At 40.5% G+C, this 22,585-nt stretch overlaps 2 protein-coding genes across 5 annotated transcripts in view; one reads left to right on the forward strand and one right to left on the reverse strand.

Annotated features, from left to right (window-relative positions):
- Positions 1-6,741, reverse strand: CENPQ (centromere protein Q). Of its 2 annotated transcripts, none has more exons than XM_021294403.2 (9): positions 6,507-6,741; positions 5,067-5,222; positions 4,312-4,369; positions 3,373-3,496; positions 3,037-3,105; positions 1,681-1,810; positions 1,292-1,411; positions 1,089-1,166; positions 1-661 (listed from the first exon to the last, which is right to left on the reverse strand). In XM_021294403.2, exons 2-9 carry the CDS (start codon positions 5,217-5,219, stop codon positions 533-535), a joined length of 861 nt encoding a protein of 286 aa, XP_021150078.2. In that variant the 5' UTR covers positions 5,220-5,222; positions 6,507-6,741; the 3' UTR covers positions 1-532. The 2 variants fall into 2 exon arrangements, with proteins under 2 accessions (XP_021150078.2, XP_021150079.2); XM_021294404.2 differs by having other exon boundaries at positions 4,312-4,366; positions 6,507-6,740.
- MMUT (methylmalonyl-CoA mutase) overlaps positions 6,508-22,585 on the forward strand; it is a 24,022-nt gene continuing 7,944 nt past the window's right edge. The window contains exons 1-9 of one of the 3 annotated variants that reach the window (XM_005507403.4): positions 6,508-6,671; positions 8,356-8,767; positions 10,781-11,148; positions 11,887-12,044; positions 13,564-13,735; positions 16,181-16,429; positions 17,436-17,547; positions 18,820-18,935; positions 19,596-19,711. In XM_005507403.4, the coding sequence (XP_005507460.1) occupies positions 6,594-6,671; positions 8,356-8,767; positions 10,781-11,148; positions 11,887-12,044; positions 13,564-13,735; positions 16,181-16,429; positions 17,436-17,547; positions 18,820-18,935; positions 19,596-19,711 (1,781 nt within the window). In that variant the 5' untranslated portion in view covers positions 6,508-6,593. Of the gene's footprint in view, positions 6,884-8,355; positions 8,768-10,780; positions 11,149-11,886; positions 12,045-13,563; positions 13,736-16,180; positions 16,430-17,435; positions 17,548-18,819; positions 18,936-19,595; positions 19,712-22,585 lie in introns of all 3 variants that reach the window. The other 2 variants (XM_005507404.4, XM_005507405.4) reach the window with 2 other exon arrangements.

Below are 22,585 nucleotides of genomic sequence, written 5' to 3' on the forward strand. Positions count from 1 at the left end.
TTATTCAATTTCCTGCCATGGAGGTTTTTATTGAAAAACAGTAAGAAAGCTGAACAGGAGATTTGCAACTGAGCATTAGATAAACACATAGTAAAAATATGCTTAAGGTTTAAAAAGGGTTTAACTCCAAAACAAAAGTTAGTTTGGTAAGACATACTGCCTTCACCAATTTACAAATGTGATATGAAAGTCTAAATATAACAAAACAGGTCACCTTATTCTATAAAAATGCATAAATAAAGCCAGAATCCATCCCCCTCCCTTCTCCTAAGGCTATACATCATAATTATAAGTAATCGCAGGTCCAAAAAGACCTTGATTGATCATTTAACTCACTAGAGTCCCAGAATACATCTACAGATTTATATAGCAATATTTACAGAAAATGTTTTAACAGGAATACAGCAGTCACTACAGTAAAGCCATTTAGGAAGAAAACAGTTTCCATGATCAGCATCCTGCTACTTTACATTAACACAGTGTGCTGGAATAGGTTTTCTTGCTTCAAAGGAGACTCCATATTTTTGATTTCTCAAAGCAAGTCCACCTTCTCATAGGTCTTTTCAATAAGGGTTAACATGTTCTTCAAGTCAGCTGACTGCTGAATAGTGTTCATATCCTTTAAAAGACCTTTCTGATTTTTTATCTTCAGAATTTCTTCCTAAAAAGAAGGAGTAACAGACAACAAATAAAAACCAGCTTTCATTGAGTCCAACTGAAATTTCGCTTTCACGCAGCTCAGCTGTACCCAAGTACAGCCAAAAGTAAAACAATACTCAAAGGCACAGAATGAGACAGTCTTCCTGATATTAATTACAGAGAGATATATTTCAGAAATGATTATGCATTCCCTATGACCACAGAGTTTCTAGGAAAAGACAGGTGATCCTTTAAATGGCACGTTTTCTAGGGTTTTGTTGTTTTTTTAAATGCAAGCATATAGTTTTCAATGAAAATAAGACAAAAAAGAGAAAACTTTTAGATATTTCTAAAATTGCCCTCTCTGGCAGACATTAAGTGATAAAAGAACATTCTGTTGCCGTCCTCCTCATAGCCAAGGTGTCTCTGAAAATATATTCCATGCTCACCTGCAAAGTGGGTGCCTGTAAACTGCGCTTGGGGAGTTCTGGAAGGTGGAGAACTCCGCTGCCGTCTACCTGAAATATCTACAAGGTGGAAAAGAAAACAATAAAAATCCGAAACCAAACATCAGGCGCGCAAGTAGGAAAACAACTGGCTGGCATCATCCTACTTGTGGAAACGAAACTTCTCAAACATCTATTGGAAATACCTTCCTGGCCTTTTTTTCATCTTCTTCTAACTCGTTCTTGAGCTGCTGGATTTTGTACTGCAGTTGCTGCGTAGTTTCTTCAATGTGTTCTGCTGATCTCTCAGCTTCCTTTATTTCTTCCTAAGACAAAACCAGAATAAAATTTACTTTAGAGATGGCGAGACTTTTGCATATAAGATACTGATGATCGGCATCAGCTGAGTCACTGAAAAACCAACCAAAAAAGAGACACTGCTTTGTAGCAAAGGTGGGTGACAATGCCAAACAATGGACAACTCCACCACAACACAGACATAGCCAGCAATATATCTACTAAAAAGTGACAGAACACTGAGCAGCAGCAGACAGGTATGATATTAATATCTTCTTCACTTCCCTGCCTTTCATACCTTCAGTTGTACCAAAATCTCTTCATTTCTCTCAAGCATTTGCTTCTCTGCCATTTGAAGCCTCAGGACGTTCTTCAGGTTGCTCAGCTTCCCTTGAGGCACCTTTAAAGTCTTGAAAAATCTCAGCACCCTTTATTACAGAAAAAAGGAAATCATGACTTGTTTGGAGTTCTTTGCAAAACAAAAAAGAAAACTGACTAATGAATTCTCAGGGGAAAAGCTGAAGTCATTTTAGCCCAGTTGTTGCAAATGGATCCAGACAGGAAAAATAGCTGTATTGAATTGTGATCCAGAAATCATGTGGAACAGGCATCGAAAGAAGGATCCAAGAACAAGAAAACCCACCATTCTAACATTCACTATTAAACTGATGTTGTGTGGCATCTATCCTGTTGTCCTGTATGCTTCCTGAACATAATCTGACATTAATATTTTCCCAGTTCTGACCTTTCTGCTCCTCAAAGTAAAACTGAGTTCTAAAAGCAGCATTTTTAACTGCTTCCACACTAAATCATTTTAGTTAAACTAGTATATGCTTTTGTGAAATATGACATATAGTTTTAGGCCAGAGGAAGAGTTTTAATCTGCTCTCAAAGGTCCTTCTGATTCTGAGGAAGCCTTGAATTCTTCCAAGTTGGATCTGTCTGTTAGATGCACCAAATTACCACAATTTCCATGTGTAACAGATGTGATTTCAGGAGCTTGTCAACTCAGAAATTAGACCCAACACATCACAAACTAAACATTAAAAAAAGACAAAAATAAATTAAAAAAACAGCCCCCATGTTTGAATGTTGAGGTACTGTAAGAATAAAGAAAGCAACATACAGGCTCAGGCTCTATATTAGGAAGAGCCCAGTATACCGAATCACACAAGAACTCTCAGACACTCAAGCATACATAATTACTCCCATAATGACATTAAAAGGCTACAAGTTACACTAAATTTCAATTCTCTTAAGTAACTGCAACAGTTAGAAAATGAGTTAGCACTAAAGAAAATTTAGCTATAACTGCTTCCATCAATATCACAAAATCATAACAAAATAAACAGCTGCCCACAAATGTAAACCTGGTATAAAGAGTACAAAGATGACCCCAGGAGCTCTAAGAATCCCTTTGGGTTCTGTTACTCATACAGTAGCTAAAGTAGGTTTTTCAACAACTCTTGCTTGCCCACTTCAATCAACGTTCCATCAAGATATTTCCCTCCTTGATTTTGCATCAACTCTCCCTTTCAAGGTGTTCTAAATGTGATTCCTCCCAGAAGCAATTCTGTAAGTATGGTAGAAAACAACTCGGTGAATTAAATTCCCTTCTCTCCCTCTTTTTTTTTTTTTAATTATAATTTCTTACCTTTCTTTCAGCAAATTAAGGTGTTTCTGAACATCATAGTTTCTCCCACTTTGTTGGCACAAAATAGATCTGGAGAGAAAACAAAGGCAGAATTTTCATCACAAAGCCTGCAAGCACAGAGAACACATCAAGCCAAGTAAACATAGCCAGAACTTCTCTAGCTGAAAAATCTCCAACTTCAGATAGAAAGTGTTTTATTATACTGGGCAAAATATACACAGCCAGCCATACTGCTCAAAAAAGCACCAAAGCTTTTCCAGTTCAAGCAATGTTATGATTTTTACTTTATTCCTTGTGGAAAGAGAGAGAAGAGCCACCAGGATATTTGGCACTTACAGTATTACTGAATCCATTACAGTTTCCAGAAACCGCCTGCTGCTCTCTGAGAGACTCTGCCAAGATTCTATTTTAGTGCTGGTTAGTGCAATCTTTTTCGAAAGACCTTTTTCTCCTGTTAACACTAAGGAAAAAGAATGAAAGTAAGTAATTTGTCAAACCTGGATAAACAGCTTTATGACTCAATTTAGTCACATTGTAGTCAAAGGTGTAACAATTAAGGTTTTCCATGTCACAAAACTATTACAATATATCTGTCCACATTAGGTGGTAGTTATTATTTGCAAGTCCTAAGTTGTTCAAAAAGCACCAACTAGAAAAGGTTTTTTTCTTATAGCAGTTTCACTCTAAGTAGATACTTTCCCAAAATCATTGGTGATACAAGTGAAAAAACCCAGAATTAAATTTAGAAAGAGTGGGAATATATGTGAGAAACTCAATGCAGCAGGGGCTTCATCTCATTTGTATGTTCAATATAACACGTGCCAATCTTACGATAGAAGGTTAACAGAAAAGACAACAACCTGTAAAGTGAAAGTTGAAGCGTTCTTGGTGCTTGTGGTGGAATTTTACAAGAGAAGAACACTACTTGCAAACAAAAGCATGTGATTAACACACGCATACGCAGCACATACAACTTGAATGCACACTGGCTAAGACTGTGCTGCAAATAGTCACTGTTATTGTTCAGAAAGAAACTTTGAAACTTATTTCAGTAACATGGAATCATAGAATAGTTTCCATTGGAAGGGACCTTTGAAGGTCATCCAGTCCAGCCCCTGCTATGAGCAGGGACATCTTCACCCAAATCAGGTTGCTCAGAGCCCCATTCAGCCTGATGTCTGTGACATCTCAGCCATCAATGATTTCAAAGCAGCAGGTTTTTTTACCTTATTTTTTTATTTGCACAAGACAAACAAGGAAATAATGGAATCCCACCTGCAGCAGAATAGTCCTCATCTTCCGTTGCTTTCCTTTTGACTGTTTGAGCGACCTGCCGAAAAGAAAAATTTACAGCAAGTACAGTAATTCTGAAACATCTTCTGCTGTGCAACCGTTCATTTACTACTAGCAACCTGCTACAACAACACTGTGAATGCACTTCAGTGCTTGACATCCTTTGACCATGAAAAAAGGCTTTTTGAACTGTGAAACAGTGAATCATCTCAAGCAAGTTAAGGAAAGCAATTCACCCTTCTTAGTTCCTCCCATTCAAAGAATGAGGTCATGAAATAAGAAATGTTTGGCTCTCCAGCTGCATCTTGAGATCATGTTGCTCATGAGTTAAGTGGGTAAGCAAGCTCCCTCCAACAGAAAGCTGCCATGGTCAATCCTGAGATGATTTGATTATATTTTCCAGGACTGAATAAATGTCACCAGAGCTGCATGAACTCTGATTTTATCACTGTTCAAACAGATGCTGTGCAGTCCTCAAAACTGCACAGCCAGCTTGCCTTTTTATTAATCAGCAAGCAACGCTTTCCTCTACTTGTCACAGGCATAGCAGCATGCAACGAGGAATCCTGGAAACCAGGGAGCAGATAAGGTTCAAAACAGCTCTAAAAATATCTGTTTGCACTGGACATTTCCTTGAGAAGACTATTTTCTATAAATTCCACAAAGAAACCAGGCAAAAATGCCTTTTTTTCCTTTTAGCTATTTCTCTAACTTGTTTGATCCAAAATAACAATTACCTTTATTTTTTGAACTTGTTTTCTTCCTTCTCCATCTCTTCCCTTTTTTTTGCTGGAAGGCCCTGGTTGATTTTGTGATTTCAAAGCTTTTTTTGCTGATTTCCCACCAGTGGTCTTCCCCATTTTACTGGAAGGTGTGTGGCGGTGTTTCATTATCTGTAAACCAGACAGAACAGGCAGAAACGAAAGCAAAATTAATATCCAATTAGAATTCATACAGTACAAAACACACACTAACAAGCAAAACAATGGCAAAACGTGCTAAATGAGCCCAATATCTGCATATTTTCTAACCCAAAGCCTAAATCTTTTGTATTTATCTAAGTGCAGGACCACTAAAAAAGCATCACCACTTACCTTGTAGAGATGTCTTAGCGTGTTCAACATTTCTTTCTAAATTTAAAAGCTGGCATGTCTGCATGCGAAAGAGCAGCAATGAAAATGCAAGAGTAAAGGAAATGAGAACAGTCTAATTTGTTCTTAAAAGCCTCCAACGGTAGAAGTTCTTTCTTTCTAATACAATTATGCTATTACCAGAACTTTCTACCCTCGTACCTAAACACAATGTTCCTTGCTGAAGTCTTTACCTGTAGTTTCTTTTCCTGCTCACTAAAGAGACGGAGGAAAAAGAAGTCACACAGAAGAGAGGAACTATTATAGCCCACTAGCCACCATTTTTCTAAGCACAACAACTCAGATGTATTCAGTTTTTCTTTCATCCCCTCTGGCCACATCTTCGAATCGTGGAATCATTTTGGTTGGAAAAGATCATCTTTAAGATCATCGAGTCAAACCATTAGCCTAATTCTGGCACTAAACCACATTCCTAAGAACTTCATCTATGTATCTTTTAAACCCCTCCAGGGATGGTGACTCCATCACTTGCCCGGGCAGCCTGTTCCAATGCCTGACAATGCTTTGCATGAATAAATGTTTCCTAATATCCAGCCTGCTCCAGCAGGGGGATTGGACTAGATGATCTTTCGAGGTCCCTTCCAAACCCTAACATTTTGTGATTCTGTGTGATTCTCAACCTCTCCTGGTGCAACTTGAGCCCATTTCCTCTCCTCCTCTCGCTTGTTACTTCGGAGAAGAGACCAAGCCCCTCTATGCTACAGCAGAGACCCCATCATGGCTTGCCAGACGACATTTACGACCGTAACCACGTAAATAAGCCCTGCCGCTCCCCAAAAACTACTAATTTTGTAGGACAGAATTTGCAGCGTACTCGGACTGGAGGTGCGGACTACAACTCCCGGCATGCAACGCTGCCCGACACCGCTGCCACACGGGCCCACCGAGCGAAAGGCATGCTGGGAGTTGTAGTCTTCAGAGCCCACCTCCCCGAAACCCCCAAACTCCCGCTCCCCGCTGCTGCCGGATAACACAGCGGGAACCTCCACAAAGCCTCCCAGCAGCTCATCTCGCCCCGAGACTCACCGTCCCGGCGCCTTCTCAACGCTCCCACCGATTCCCCGTCGGATCGCAGAGCCGTTAACAAGCCGTTTTAACCGCGCTCCCGTGCACATGCGCACTGCCGGTTCCGGGGCGGCTCTGTGCGCATGCGCGCTGGCGTGCGGGCGACGGCGGAGGGTCCGACAGCAGGTACAGGAGGGCGGTGGGCTCGGGGTCCGTTCTGAGCCTGTAGCCCGCCCAGCACTCTCGGCCCTCGGGCGGACAGGGCCGCGACCGTCCGGAACAGACCTTATAGTAGTGACTCCCCGTCCCTATTGGCCGCTGAGGGGGTGTGTTGGGGGCGGGACGTGCTGGATCCGACAGGGTGAGCGGTGCCTTCTGGTCCCTGCGCCTCTCCGGCGGTGGGTGCTGTGGGTTGAGGGGTGGGAGAGGTGCAGAAGGGGGGGATAAAAAGGAGATAAAGCTGCTGGAGAGTGTCCAAAATATGGACATGAAGTTGGTGAAGGGTTTGGAGGGGAAGCCGCATGAGAAGCGGCTGAAGTCACTTGGTTTGTTCAGCCTGGAGAAGACTGAGGGGAGAGCTCATGGTGGCTACAGCTTCCTCACAAGGGGAGGAGGAGGGACAGGGCTGAGCTCTTCTCTCTGGTGGACACTGACAGAACCCGAGGGAATGGCAGGAAGATGTGCCAGGGGAGGTTCAGGTTGGGCATGAGGAAAAGGTTCTTCACCCAGAGGGTGCTGGACACTGGAACAGGCTCCCCAGGGAGGTGTCACGGCCCCAAGCCTGACAGTGTTCAAGAAGAGACTGGACAGTGTCCTCAGACACATGGTGTGAACTGTGGGGTTGTCCTGTGCAGGGACAGGAGTTGGACTCGATGATCCTTGTGGGTCCTTCCAAGTCAGGACATTCTGTGATTCTGCAGGAACTGAGTGCTCCTCTGATGTGCTTTTGCTCTCATGAAATTATATGTATACCACATGTAGCATATATATTACTAAGCACTTGTGTGGTGTGTGTTGCTTCAGCACCGTGACACTGATAGAGATGCTTTCCAGTTTTATGCAGACTTCCTCATAAAGGCATCAGGGAAGCATGTGTTTCCAGGAAGATGAGAAGGAGATGAGGCAGAGAAGAGGTGATTTGCCTTTGAGCCCAAGCTGTAAATGTTTTTGCTTGGGGAGGAAATGTAAGGTTAAGGTACAGAGAACAGGCGCAGAAGAGCTTACAGCTTTCAGGAGTTACAGAACTTATCCACCATCTCAATCTCATGCATTGTGAGATGAGCTTTGCAACTTGTATTACCTTTGTGTTCTTGCATACTGCATTTTTTTCCTTCTTTCTTTCTTCGTGTAGCTTTGATTTTCATCCAGCTGTAGCTCTGATTTTCATCCAGCCCAAGCCACCTTCTCCGCAGTCTACAATGCCAGTGTTTTTCTGACAGTCCACTTCCTCAGCATGTCTCTTTGATGTTGAAGGTCCCTCTTTGATATTAAAGAATTAGTAGATGAGAGAGAGATGGGAAGGTGAGAAGGTAGCCAGACATGCCATCTTCATGCATGACACTGGCTTTTCAGTGATGGATAAATGATGGTGCTGCTTAGGGACTGATATAGGTTACACATTTCATATGTGGATGCAGATAAGCTGCAGGAATGTTTTCCTTAGCTAAAGGAAAGCTTATACATTGTCCAGTTGAAAGGCAAGGTGAAGGGGTGTCTGTCAAGTGAGTAAGTTAGTAAGTTAGTAAATAAACTTCTGTTTTTCCCAAGAGTAATCATTTTGGCTTTAGCAAATTGCGTAACCTCTCCGTGCTCACTTCTCCCATCTTGCATTAATATGATGATACAAAATATGTGTTTTTATTTTCTTCAGCTTACCCTATACACACCAACCAGTGGAACAAAAATGCTGAGAGCCAAGGACGCTCTCCTGCGCCTGCGGCCCCACCGCTGCACGTGCCTGGCTCAAAATCCAGCTTGCCAGCTCATGAGACGTCTGCTGCACAGGCAACCTCTGCACCCCGAGTGGGCTGCACTTGCGGAAAAGCAGCTGAAAGGCAAGAATCCAAAGGATTTAGTCTGGCACACCCCAGAGGGGATCGACGTCAAGCCCTTGTACTCCAAAAGGGACACAGAAGACCTTCCTGAGGAGCTGCCGGGGGTGAAACCTTTCACTCGAGGACCCTACCCAACCATGTACACATACAGGCCGTGGACTATCCGCCAGTATGCTGGCTTCAGTACGGTGGAGGAGAGCAACAAGTTCTACAAAGACAACATTAAAGGTAAGACAGCTGATTTGGGGAATGACATTCCGGTGCAAAACAATGGGGAACATTCCTATGGTGAATTCCATGGCAAATTCTGCCTTCTGAGTTTTGATTTCTAATAGGCTCTTCCCATTGGCCCTCTCTTTCTTTACTACTGGAAAACTGGATCATTCCTGAAACTGCCTTTGCTTCATTTTGCTAGTGAGATGGAAAAATGAATACATTAAATGCTATTTTTACTTATTCTGCCTTGACACTTAGACAAAATTTGGCTGCATCCCAGGATCCAACCATCATTTTGTGACCACAAGAGAAGATTGTAGTGAAAACCTGTTGAACTTTGTCACTTAGCTAAACCTCTGGTATTAGTGCATTCTCACATTTTATGTTTCCATCTCATATTGTAAATTTTAAATGAAATAATGTAAGTACATATGAGTAATGTCATTCATGGTGTATCAGGAAAGCCACGTTCCTTGAAGTATCAGTATTTTCCTTTTTTGAGAGCGGTTTTCCCAATATTTCTGTGGAGTATTGTGCTTTTCAGCAGTTTGTTTAGCTAATAGCTAGTGTGTCATCATAATGTATTATTGAGTTAGGCATTGTAAAGCCATTATTAAGAAGTTGTTACTGATAGACTGAAACGTTAGTTTTACACCAGCGTTACCTCTTAGCAATTGTTTGAAGCTAATTATAACCTTACCAGTCAAAACAACGGATCATTTTGCAGTCACTCCTACTCAAAACATCACTGTTTAGGGCAGTAGAGAGTTGTTTGAGGATTTTTACCTCTTAACCCTATCATAGTTCACTAATATGAAGCAATATTAGTATTCTTGATTATTTCCATGTATAAAACGTTCAGTAAATTAAGAAATTATAAATACAGGGTATTGGAGGTTTGCAAACAGACATTTCAATGGAAAGATTGTTCTGAATATCTTGTCTTACTGGTGGGTGTTGCTACTGAAACAGAAGTGTTAACACTTGGGGCAGCTGGTAGTGCTGCTCAGGTACTTGAGAATATTTGCTGCCAGGACTTTTTCATCTTTCAAGTTTTCACATTGTGATATTGTATTTTTTTCTGTCTTGTGTTAATAGTTGTATTAATATTGGATTATTTAGCATAAGTTCTGAATCCGACCTAGTTATTTGTAGAGCATTTTTAATAATTCAATTAAAATCTCTCTGTAATTAGAGGAGTGCGGAAAAGGAATTAATTTTCAGTTCTCAGTTGTTTAAATTTCTGTTATTTGAATGTAGGCAGAAACTTAGATTTTTATCATAGTGCTTCAGAGCTAACACCTAACTTTTTAGATCAAAGGCGACAGCTCATATCTGACAATTTAGAGCTCTGCTGATGTCGAGAAGCAGATTTTCAAATGCAGTAGATAACAGTTGCTTCATAAACAGCCGTACTGGTCAGAGGGTGAATGTTGGGCTTAGCAGAGTTTCAGCTACTGCTTTTGAGTTGGAGCAACAGGTCTGTCAAGAGCTCTCACTGTTCTATTCCCTGATTAATATGAATAATGTTCTGTTGTTGCAGATTTGTAACAGTAATACATCATTTCACTTTAGAAGTGTGTGCATGTGTTTAATCTGTGATAAAGAGAAGGTAATGTGACGTAGTTTATCGTACTTCTGTTTCCAGCTGAGCTAAGTAGAATTTCTGTATATAAGCCCTGATACTGTCTGTCTATGCACATTTGTGGCTAAACTGTTATTCATTAATTTGGAACACATTGTAAGATGATTATGTGGCTGAGCTTGAAGGACTACAATATTTTTTTCTCAATTAAAGGATTTTTCATATAAACTTTAAGACCAGAAAACCATGGAAAAGTTTAGCGAGCGAACAATCTAACGTAAAAAATTCATTTGTCATCCAAGCCTGGGTGATGTAAAATAAAATCAATAAATTTAGATCCAGTTTGATGCAAGTCTGTTTAACACTTCTGCCTCTCTCTTCTTGTTTTTTGTTTTTGTTTGTTTTTTGGTTGTGTTTTGGGTTCTTTGTTTTCCATTTAGCTGGCCAGCAGGGATTGTCTGTTGCTTTTGATTTAGCCACCCATCGTGGTTATGATTCAGACAATCCGCGAGTTCGAGGAGACGTTGGAATGGCTGGAGTTGCCATTGATACAGTGGAAGACACGAAAATCCTTTTTGATGGAATTCCTTTAGAGAAAATGTCCGTTTCGATGACGATGAACGGGGCAGTTATTCCCGTGTTGGCCACATTCATTGTAACCGGAGAAGAACAGGGAGTGCCTCAGGCCAAGCTGACAGGGACAATCCAAAATGACATCCTGAAGGAGTTCATGGTCCGAAATACGTACATTTTCCCCCCAGAACCATCCATGCGGATTATTGCTGACATCTTCCAGTACACCTCAAAGGTATTCATTGTTTAAATCTATTTACTTCTGTTATTATATGTAGTTAACTATTTATGAGGCACTTTAGAGAACAAAGTAGAAGATGGAAAGATCTGTTGTAGTGAAGAGTGATGTGGTTGCGGAAAGGGCCAGGAGGAGAAGTTATGATCCTGAGTCATTTATGGCATACTAGATGATCTTTTGAGGTCCCTTCCAATCCCAAACATACTGTGATACTGTGATAAATTTATTATTTTTAAGTCTGTCCCAATTAAAGTCAGATTATGAGCCTGAGCCTGGAAAGACATCAGGAAGCTTGGAGATAAGGAACAGAGAGGCTGTTCTTTGCATAGAAAGTAAGAAGCTGCATAGTTAAGAAGCAATATACAGTTGTAAGCAGGAGCGAAGGGGTAAGAAGTATTGAAGGACTTCTGCTGCGAAATTAAGTATGAGACACAGATAATGAAAGGAGTGAAGTCCTGAACTGGTGACTGGAAGTTCAGTACTTCCAGTTGTTTTCTTTATTATATTTTCATTGGAGAGGTGGAGCACAGCCGGTAATTGAGGAAGAGACTTACGGTGGGTGATAGTTTAAGCAAAAGGTAAAAAGCATGTGAAGTAAATATCGGCAAACACCATTTGATAGAGATGGGTTGTGTTCACAGTCACAGAGAATGGATTATTTGTGAATGTTGACAGAATAATGATCTGATCTCCAGCCCTATCTGCTCTTGTACACTGTTGTCTTTATTCTCACAGTATATGCCAAAATTTAATTCCATTTCGATCAGCGGGTACCATATGCAAGAGGCAGGAGCTGATGCCATTCTGGAATTAGCTTATACTATAGCAGATGGCTTGGAGTACTGCAGAACTGGACTTAAAGCCGGCCTTACCATTGATGAATTTGCACCACGGTGAGCTAAAGAAATTTGCAAGTATAAAACTCGCTTTTGGTAAAACCTCTGGAGTTTAGTATCCAATTCAGTATTTTTACACATACAAGCAATATTGGCAGTGCTCACATTGCAGGTAGGTTTTGTTTTTGTTACACAGCTTCAGCAGCAGGCAAATACCTGTTCTAACAGAAGCTTAGACCACATCTGGGCTAATAAACTGAATAACGCTTATGGGCAAGGCCAAGCATTGCCAAGCTCTGGTGTGACAGTTGGTCTCTGGGTCAGAAAGAGGGTCCTTAAGCTGTTATATCTGATACAGTTGTAGCTTCAGGACTGCAGAATGCAGCAAGAGCTCTTGTAGTCCTTTTATGCTGTAGTTTTTAAATTTTTTTTCATTAGTATTATTTTGAAATATTTGGGAAAAAATGCTTAACAAGGGGAAGTTTAAGTAGTTCAATATACAATTGCAAATTTTCTAAGAATATCAGTTCATTTTGAATAGTGTATTTTTGTATATAAACTGAGCAGAATCACAATTTCAGTGGTCTAGTTGGTTTACAGATTCCCTAACTGTACAATGAGTCTGAAAAAACAAAGACATGCTTCATGTAGCCTGTTGCATAGTTAAACTATAGGAATCAGCTGAATTAACATCTTTTCCCAAGATCTGTCACAAAACCAAAGTAAATCATGTGGGAATAAGATACAGCCATATTTTCAGACTCTCTGATGATAGAGAATCTGTAAGAGCCTGTGGCAAATTGTTTCAGTAACTAATTCACTGTTAAAAACATGTATTTTTAGTGTAATGAGTTTTACTGACTTCAACTATCCGTGTTTACATTTATAAATCATAGAAGCAATAAAAAGAAAAAGTAGATCAATTGGTCTGTTCCCCAATGTGCAATCCAGTCTTGAACTGATGTTTGATTTGGATGTTGATTAAAATTATCAGAAGACGGATGAAAGCGTGCTTATAATATGTTGTGTCTTCTCATTATAAGTAGTTTGTGAGCATCACTATACCAGAAGATTGTGTCCAGGAGCATTCCCTGGCACAAGAGTGACATTGTCTGTATTAGTGACTTGCTGCAGCACTGCTTGACCTATGGCTTCCCCAAAACAGTCCCTGGGGACAGTTCAGCACTTCCAGGGACCATTGTCGCTGGCAGTTTGCCCACAGTCGCCTTGTTTAGATGATAAGTCAATTTTTTGGCATAGATGTGTATCATTCTGTAGCAACGGGCATCAGTATCCAGGAACGTTCCCATCATCTTATATATGGGTTATATCTGTATAAGTAAATTAATCAGAGACATTGCTGTAGGACTTCTCCTTAACTGAAACCATCCCTGGAGGGGTTTAAAAGAAATGTAGATGAGGTTCTTAGGGACATGGTTTAGTGCCAGACTTAGGTTATGGTTGGATTTGATGATCTTGAGGGTCTCCTCCAACCAAAATGATTTTCCATGATTCTATAAAACAAAGTTAGTAGAATGCTTTAATGTTTTACCCTGTTCATGTACTCTTATTGCAGGCTTTCCTTCTTCTGGGGAATTGGCATGAACTTCTACATGGAAATAGCTAAGCTGAGAGCTGGGAGGCGGTTGTGGGCTCACCTGATCGAGAAAATGTTTCAACCCAAGGATCCCAAATCTCTTCTGCTGAGAGCTCATTGTCAGACTTCAGGCTGGTCACTCACTGAGCAGGTTAGAAATTGGTCTCTCGTGAACTTCCTCATTTAAATATGTTCTTATGGTATTTATCTTAAAGGAGGCTGCTGTTTTTCCTTGTAAAGATGCAGCTTTCTGAAGGAAACAACCTGTCTTGCCCTCAGTCTGACAAATGGATGCCCAAGCATGGGATACATCCTTTTGCTTATGTAGCACAAGAAGTCTTGTTGAGTGCCAGCAGCATTGCTTTCCCAAAATACTTCAGTATTCTGGACTAACATGTAGCATTTGGGTAAAAGTGCAGAAACTCTAGACTTGAGAGTGTATTCACGAGCGATTCCAGTATGGTGACAGGCAGAATCTCAGTGCCTAACTTTTGATTGTCTGGCTTCATTTTCTTTCTGAAATCAGTCTTAAGCATGTGCTCTCCCAGTCTAGTGGTTACTGAATTGAGAATAAGATCCAAACCTGCTAAGTAGAGAGAGAATTGCAGAGAGATGCTTATAAGTTGTGCCAGAGGAGGTTCAGATTGGATATCAGGAAAAATTTCTTCCCGGAAAGAGTTGTCAGGTATTGGAACAGGCTGCCCAGGGAAGTGGTGGAGTCACCATCCCTGGAGGTGTTTAAAAGATGTGTAGATGAGGCTCTTAGGGACATGATCTAGAGGTGGACTGGACAGTATGAGGTTAATGATTAGACTTGATGATCTCAGAGGTTTTTTCCAACCTAAATGATTTTATGATTCTATATTAATTCAGGACTCAGAGGATGAAGCTCTCTCTTGGTTTTGTCCTGTAAGTTATCCTTTCAGAATGCAGCTGCATAAGGAGGTAGAGGCACCTTATTCTCAAGATCACTGGCTTGAGGATTCATTTGAGCATCCAAGGAAGTAATTAAAGACTCTCACTGCTGAAGAGTAAAGAGTAAAGGTTACAACTCATCTGCTCTTTTGAAATTGGGTGCACTTTTCTGCTTTTTCTATTGAGACACATCACTTCACAGCAAGAAAATAAATCACTGGACTCCATGTGTAGTTTCCCAAGTGAGGTCAGAGCTGGGTTCTAGCTCTTATTCCAAGGCCTGCTCTCAATCAGTTTCATGCAATATGAGTTATTTTTAGGTTGTGATTGCAACCATTGTTATTTGACTCTGTGCCTTGGTTTTATTCTTTTGTTCAGAGCAGTTGTAATGTTTACTTACATTACAGGAATGCAGTAAAACTGAAACAAAGGAATTTTTTTAACAGTAGCCTTTGCAGGTCCTCCAATTAAAAGTATTGTATGAGTGCAAAATATTACCAAAAATATTAGCAGTCATCTTCCAGTGTCCAGTGTAGAAACATTTCTGGCCAGATCATAACCCTTTTTTCCTGTCTAAACATCGTTTTTCTTAACATAGCCCCTCAGTGCCCAGTATTTACTCCTTATAAGTTTGAGAGGGCAAATATATTTTCCTTTGGCCTGCCATTAGGTTTTGCATTCTTGCTCATCCAAATGACATTTTTCTGTAATTCTTTAAATTAATTACTTGAACCAGAAATGGACTCCAGTGTGGGTAGAAGTACTGTGTTCTTGTAAGACAGTGATATTAATTCAATTTCTTCATGGAATATAATTTAATTCACAGCTCTCATGATTCTTTTTCCCTTCTTGAAGATCATATTACATTGGTAGCTCTTAATTACTTGGGATATATTTCATCCCGACTAAGGACATCAAGAATTAGCTATACAATCTGAGCTACTGTTAAGTCCCCTCAATAATCAAATTGTATGAGTAAATGCAATGAGTGAATCTTCACTTTGTCTCAAAACATAAGTCAGCCCCTGGAGATCATAAGTCTTCTTTGGATGTAAAGGCACGTATGTACAACTCAACTGTCCAAGAAGAGCAGGTAAAAATGTTGATGTAAAGGCTGTTGTGTAATATTGACTCTATTTCTATACCTAGTACTCCAGATTACCCATTTGTTTTGGTTAATATCCCAGTTCTCCCACAGAGATCTTTCAGTTTTATGCCACCAGCAAATCTCAACAGTAACTCCTGCCTTTGTGTAATGCTGTCGTTAATGAAAATAGTTCCAAAAGACATCTTGGCTAGTAATATGTGTGCCAGATGTGCTCTTCACTGCTCCGAGACTTCTGCAATCCCTGGATGGAGGACATGAGGGCTTCCTGTTCCATCCTCTCCAACTTGGATTCCTTAACTTCTTTGAAACACCACTTTGCTTTGTTAACATGACCAGTTTACTCATACACGGATAATTTTGACTTCCTTTATGGATTGATATCTGTCCGAGATACTGATAAGTGATGTATCAGTTTGATTGGATGTTTATTATTGATTGTTTTCTTTTTCAGCTTTTGTTATGATTCCAGTATTTCCATGGGGAAACTTGCATTCATTTCCTTGCAACAGTATGTGTGTGACTGACCTGTGTCAGCCCCATGACAGAACCTCAGATCTCTCTTTTTCCTTCCAGGATCCCTTTAACAACATCATCCGCACTACGATTGAAGCAATGGCGGCGGTGTTTGGCGGTACACAATCTCTGCATACAAATTCATTTGATGAAGCCTTGGGTTTGCCTACGGTGAAGAGCGCTCGCATCGCTCGGAACACGCAGATCATAATTCAGGAGGAGTCGGGTATTCCTAAAGTGGCAGACCCCTGGGGGGGGTCCTACCTCATGGAGTCCCTCACCAATGATGTCTATGAAGCCGCTTTAAAGGTCAGTTTGCATAACCTTTTATGTTTCGTGGGAAAATTTTGGGTACAGGAGTTTTGAGAAATGTCCTTTAAAGGACTGTGTGATACGTTGGTAACTGCTGAAGAGGGAATTACATTACATTTATGATTTCTTGGTCAGTGAACTTTACAAAAATACAGTGTGTATTTAGAGAGACTTCAGCCTTCTAGTAGACTACATTCAAAAGGGAAATTTCCCAGTGTGGAACAAATAATCAGGCCCTGCAGAGTCCCTTGGATTCTGAATGCTCCCAGGTTGCTGGGATCTGTGTTTTATGTGTAAGAAAAGAAGAGTTCAACAGAAGAGTCAAACCAACCTACTTAGTTACATCCCTACTCATGTCTGTGATGATCTGCTTGAGACTTTAAAACTGGGGGTTATAAAAAACCAAGCATGGAGTCAGACAATTGTCTGGCTATACTTTAGTATTAAGCAGAATTTAGGAGAAATTTTCTATTGGATTAGATTTTCCTTTTTATATTATGTTTTTAGCTGCCTGTCTTTACGTGCATGTGAAAAATACTGTGCAGCCGTAGTCTGACCGGTGGCGATCCTGTATAAAGATATATATCTACACATCCAGCCTGCAGCTAAACCCAGTGATTCACTGTGAGAACTGACCCATTCCACGCCACTTGTCTTCATGATCAGAGAACCAACCCTGACTTTCTTCAATTTATTTGTATACATGCAACCATAAGGGCTGATTGGCAGGCAGAAGTCAGTGTAGAGTCAAGGTTTCAAATGTTAAGCTTTTTCATCCATGGGTGTTACTGTTTGAACATGAATTCATGGAGTTTTGGTAATAAAAATGGTCTTTGGTTTGAGATGTCTCTTGTACTCAGAAACACAGGGAGGTAGGAAACAAACTTCTAGGGCACAGGATTGTATATAAAGGTATAATAAAAATTTGGATGGCAGTACAAGTGCGAAATTCATTCTGTGAACGTTGCTACTACTCATTTTCTCAATCCTCTTCATTTCTCAGCTGGTTGAGGAGATAGAAGAAATGGGTGGAATGGCCAAAGCTGTTGCTGAGGGAATTCCCAAACTTCGTATTGAAGAGTGCGCAGCCCGAAGACAAGCCAGGATTGACTCTGGTAGGGAGCAGGGAGACGAAAGAAGGGAAAATAGAAGATGCAGTACCTTTTTATAAAGGTTTTTTACAGACTTTTTCTTTGTTTATTTTTTCTTCTTACTTTAGGAGAGGCAGATAGTGATAAAACGGTAATATTTTAGTTGAATGTCAGTGAAAGCTTCGCAGGATGTGTGAAGTACAGTACCAGTATGAAAACAGTCTTCCTTGACATATTTAAGACTAGATTAGACAAAGCCACTAGAAACACTATTTTAAAGGAGTATTTTGTGTCTACAATAGTTAGTTGCTTGAGTTCTGAGCAATATCTTTAAACTGTGGCTCCCGAATTTGAAATGACTGCCTGCAGGCAGCAATACTGAGTGATCTGGCCAAATTCCTCGTTTTGCTTCAGAACTGCCCATTTTTCCTGAAGACCAGAAAAAAAAAGCAGTCCTCTCAGATTAGAGGATGATACAGCTCTTTGTCACATATATGTGTACATACGAACACATATAGTAAGTATATGTAGAGATGTGTTTATGTCTGCTTGTATCTCTGTTCCAATGTTTGTTTTGTGCATTCCAATAACAGAAACTAAGGATGATTCAAACATCAAAGAAATGATATGAACTCTTTTTGGAGGATAAAATTCAAAGCAGGTCTTTAATTAAGACGAATAAAGAATAATCAATAAAGTTGTGTGTTTTCTCTCCTAAAGTAAATTACTTCACATTGCTTCACAGCAATGTTATCAGGCACTGCAAATAAAAAGGGTTGTTAAGTCCATACTGGTTGAAAGCTAAAGTGAAGTTTTCCAACACAATGAATTAGTCTTTATTCACATGGACTAGTTTTAGGTAGGAACTTCACTTCCTTATTTATCTGGTAAATAAAAAAAGGAAATGCAGAGCAGTGCAGAAGACCAGCACTTCTGCTTAATTCCATAAGATTAAGTTATGCAAACTTAAAAAGAGAAAGATAGCTGATGTATATTAGTGAGTCATCGCTTAATCAGTTTGTAAGATAAATATTGTCCTATTTCAAATCTTTTTTTCTGGCCCAGTATTCACTGAGTTGAATGTTCATGATTCTAATCATCTCTCATCATAAAATATGGAAAATACAGACTTAAGTCTTTCCTATAAACACAATATTCAAGTATTTGAAATTTGTACAGTTACAAAGCAAAGCACTGCATTATAACGCTCAAAAATTTCTTGTCCTGTTAATATTGTGTCTTTTCACAGTAGTTTGCAAATGTATTCTGAGTTTCTGGTGTTTCCACTGGAAATAGGGTCAGAAGTAATTGTTGGAGTAAACAAGCATCAACTAGAAAAAGAGGAGACAGTCGAAGTTCTGGCTATTGATAATACTTCAGTCCGTAGCAAGCAGATCGAGAAGATTAATAAGGTGGGAACTAACTTCTTAAAAATGAAAGTTCTTGTATTTGCAGATAGAACTTGAGTAAAGGTGGCGTGCCAGAAGCTTGACCCTCGAATTTGTGAGAATCTGCTGTAGCCTTTAGTGGAGAAGCCAGATTTCTGTTCAGCTTCAGCTGATGGCAAATCCCAAGAAACACAGTATTAGAATACAAACAAAAATGCTTTTGTTACATTCGTTTGGTTTTAATAATTGTTTTTCAGATAGTCTTGTGAATATGCCTGACCTTTCAAAACTGAGAACTTTACATTTTCTGAAAATAAGATAGAGAATAGCTATGTAATGTTTTGCTCTATAAGCATGTAACATTACTTAATCACTCAGAATATTTGCTGCAGCTTGTCAAGTGCTGTCAAGGGACAGGGTTATGGAACCAGAAACCAACACCCATTTTCACAATTAGTAGAAATGTACATTAAATGGTTTTAGAGTTATTTTATGAACTTGTACACATTTGAAGGTCTGACACACCTTTTTACTTCTAATCCTTTTGAAACGTATGGCATATATTCACAAGTGACAATTCAGTGCCTACAGAATTAATATTTGAAATCAGAAAGTTTTACACACTTGGCTTCCCAGTTCACCTTGTAGTTTGTTTTAATTTGTTGCTTTTCTCCTCCACTTCAGGTGAAGGCCACTCGGGATCAAGCAGCAGCCCAGCGATGTCTCGCAGCTCTAACACAATGTGCTGCTACCGGGGAAGGCAACTTACTCGCACTTGCAGTGGAAGCAGCACGTTCAAGGTATTGGGGGTGGGAGTGAATATCCAACTGCTGTTTAAAAATCAGTTCATTTTCACCTTTCAGATGTTCTTGGCTATGGTGTCAGTGAGGTTGGTGTCTCTCAAGATGTTTTGGGTTTTTCTTCAGAGGTGGTATTAAAAGATGGCTGCAGTTTGGCATTGTAAAATAGACTTACATTTTATAGTCTCTTAAGGCCGTGCTTTAATTTCTTATAAAGAACAATACAGATACAAGGAATCTCATCTGAAATAATGTTTTTCACACACATTGTGTTGTTTACAACTCAGACTTTTACCATTTTCAAGACGTAAGTAGGTTTCTCAGCCACCCTGCAGCTTCATAGGTCAGGGAGCTTAAGAAGTATCTGAGATGTGAAAATGGATATTCACAGTCTTATCACGGTCTGTTGCTTCAGCCTTCCTTGCACCATGGATTGGTGTGAAAACAGTTTTTGATTGAAGGAGAAGTAAGTTTACTTAGCCAGGCTAAGATGTACAAGATGCTCTTGAGTAGAACAATGAGGAATCCTTTAGAGTCCAGGGGAACATTTACTTTGTTCACCTAAGGTGCTTTTATGATGGCTTTCATTTCCTGCTTTAAAGTAAGCGTCGGTCTCCAGAATAGATCATATCTGCCTGTTTCTTAATTAATTAAATGTCCCAGAAATGAGCAAACTAAATCCACTTTTTATTGGGACACTGTCCCGTTTTTACTATGATGTCTCAACTTCCTTCATTCCCTTTCCTTGAACACTTAACATGTATTTTGGATACATTTTATTTCATGGAGAGCTTGTCACCATTCTCCAGCAGCATGTCTACAGCTTGTAAAAGGTCACAGGTGGGTAGCGCTGGATTTACAGGGATTCACATCTTCTGTACCAAAACTGACCAGTTAGCTGCTAGTTTCTCTCCTTGGCGACCTTGTTTTCATTATTTGTAAAAGCATTAATAAACTGCAGATCCACTTGGTAAGCTGCAAACGTGACCACAGAAAGAAGTTGCCATGGCATCTGATAAAGAGTGTTTGAAGAAGGGCTGTGAACTCTGTGAACATTTACGGGGAGCAACATGGGGAAAGATTTTAAAGATTTTCAAGTGAGCACGTTCATCCTTGACAAGTAGTAGACAAGGCCACTATCACCAGCATGTTACTCGCAGATCCCTGCCTCCTACTGAATGGAAAATGATGGGTTTTGATGATTAAGACAAGTAACATGATTCAACTGAAATAGAAGGAGTAGCACAGAGTTTTCAGGATTAAACTATGGAAAAGACTCCATGGGCTAATATGGAGATTTCAGTGCTGACAAACACAAGTAGAAATGAAATTGTGTTCTTGTAAGTGAAGTAATAAGGCAGGCCAGGGGTGACAGGGAATGGGAGCAGCACTGCTTCCCTTCTGTGCCTCATGTCTTCTGAGAAGCCACGTTACAGGAAAATGGGTGTACTTAGGCAGATTATAGAATCATAAAATGATTTAGGTTGGAAGAGACCCTCAAGATCATCAAGTCCAACCATAACCTAACACTGGCACTAAACCGTGTCTTATCTACATGTCTTTTAAACACCTCCAGGGATGGTGACTCCACCACTGCCCTGGGCAGCCTGTTCCACTGCTTCACAACCCTTTGTTTGAAGAAATTTTTCCTAATGTCCAATCTACACTTCCCCTGGTGCAACTTGAGGCACAGCTTTCCTCTCGTCCTGTCACTTGTAACTTGGGAAAAGAGACCAACTCATTCCATGCACCACCCTCCTTTCAGGCAGTTCAGAGATCAGAAGGTCTCCCCTCAGCTCCTGTTCTCCAGCTGAACCCCCCCAGGTCCCTCAGCCGCTCCCATCACACTTGTGCTCCAGCCTGTTCCCCAGCTCTTTTCCCTTCTCTGAACTCGCTCCAGCACCTCAAGGTCTTTCTTGTCTGAGGGGCCCAAAAATGACCCCAGGATTTGAGGTTTGGCCTCACCAGTGCCCAGTCCAGGGGGACAATCACTTTCCTAGTGCTGTTAGGCTAAATTCTGTCTCATCTCCCCCATCCGCAGTGCTGTTTTTCTGTCCCTCTCCAGACTTGCTGTTCTTGCTATGCCAGCTATCACTGATGGAAAAGGAAGGCATGAAGTGCAATGTAGCACACAGTGCTGCTTCCTTGCCTGCCCAGCCTGTGTCCTCATGGTACTTTGTCACCTGATGACACAGCACTGCCTCTTATTACTGGTGAGACGCACAGGAGCAGCGGCAGTCATATAAGACTGAACAGACAGAAGGTGACAGTCCTGACAGGCACATGGTCACTGACTTTCTTTCTTCAGATTCATATTTGTGCAGCGTCACCTCTACAGCTGGTTGTGACCCCCTGGGAGAGAGTCACAGCACAAATCACAAATCACTACAGGAGATAGATCCTGTGCCCAATAGGACATGCTGAATTGAACAAGATTCTCTCTGGCCATCGCAGTTGTGGTTGTTTTTTATCCCACTGACCTTGCTGGATTGCCCAAAAGCTCAGCCAAGAGCCAGGCTCCTCTTGTTTGAAAATCACCTGTTTCTGAGGAAGCCGAGGGAATCTCTGAGCCCTTGATGGCTCTGGTGTAGCACAGTTGGTCAACAGTAATTCTGAGCATTGCAGAAGTTCCTAAGATGCAGACTAGAGTTTACATACAAACATACTGCCTTTACCGCCAGATATTTTGTGAGTGCTATGGACAGATAGGACACAAAACAGAGAATATGGTGATCTTTTGGGCCCCACTTCAAAATTTTAAGTTTACTGAAAATCACGGATTAGGTTGTAAATTACCTGTTAACAGGTAAACAAAGGAAACAAAGGGTGATATGATAACACACAGTTCCACACAAGGCAAATGTTAATAAGTCA

The sequence above is a fragment of the Columba livia genome, chromosome 3 (assembly GCF_036013475.1).
Source record: "Columba livia isolate bColLiv1 breed racing homer chromosome 3, bColLiv1.pat.W.v2, whole genome shotgun sequence".
Classification (NCBI taxonomy): domain Eukaryota; kingdom Metazoa; phylum Chordata; class Aves; order Columbiformes; family Columbidae; genus Columba; species Columba livia.

What these genes read in the sequence shown, in the direction of transcription:
- CENPQ (XM_021294403.2), bottom strand. Translation starts at nt 5,219, where the DNA reads ATGAAACACCGCCACACACCTTCCAGTAAAATGGGGAAGACCACTGGT. An exon ending in ATGAAAAAAAGGCCAGGAAG is followed by an intron (nt 1,167 to 1,291) that starts GTATTTCCAATA and finishes TCCACCTTGTAG; the next exon opens with ATATTTCAGGTAGACGGCAG. An exon ending in TACAGGCACCCACTTTGCAG is followed by an intron (nt 662 to 1,088) that starts GTGAGCATGGAA and finishes CCTTCTTTTTAG; the next exon opens with GAAGAAATTCTGAAGATAAA.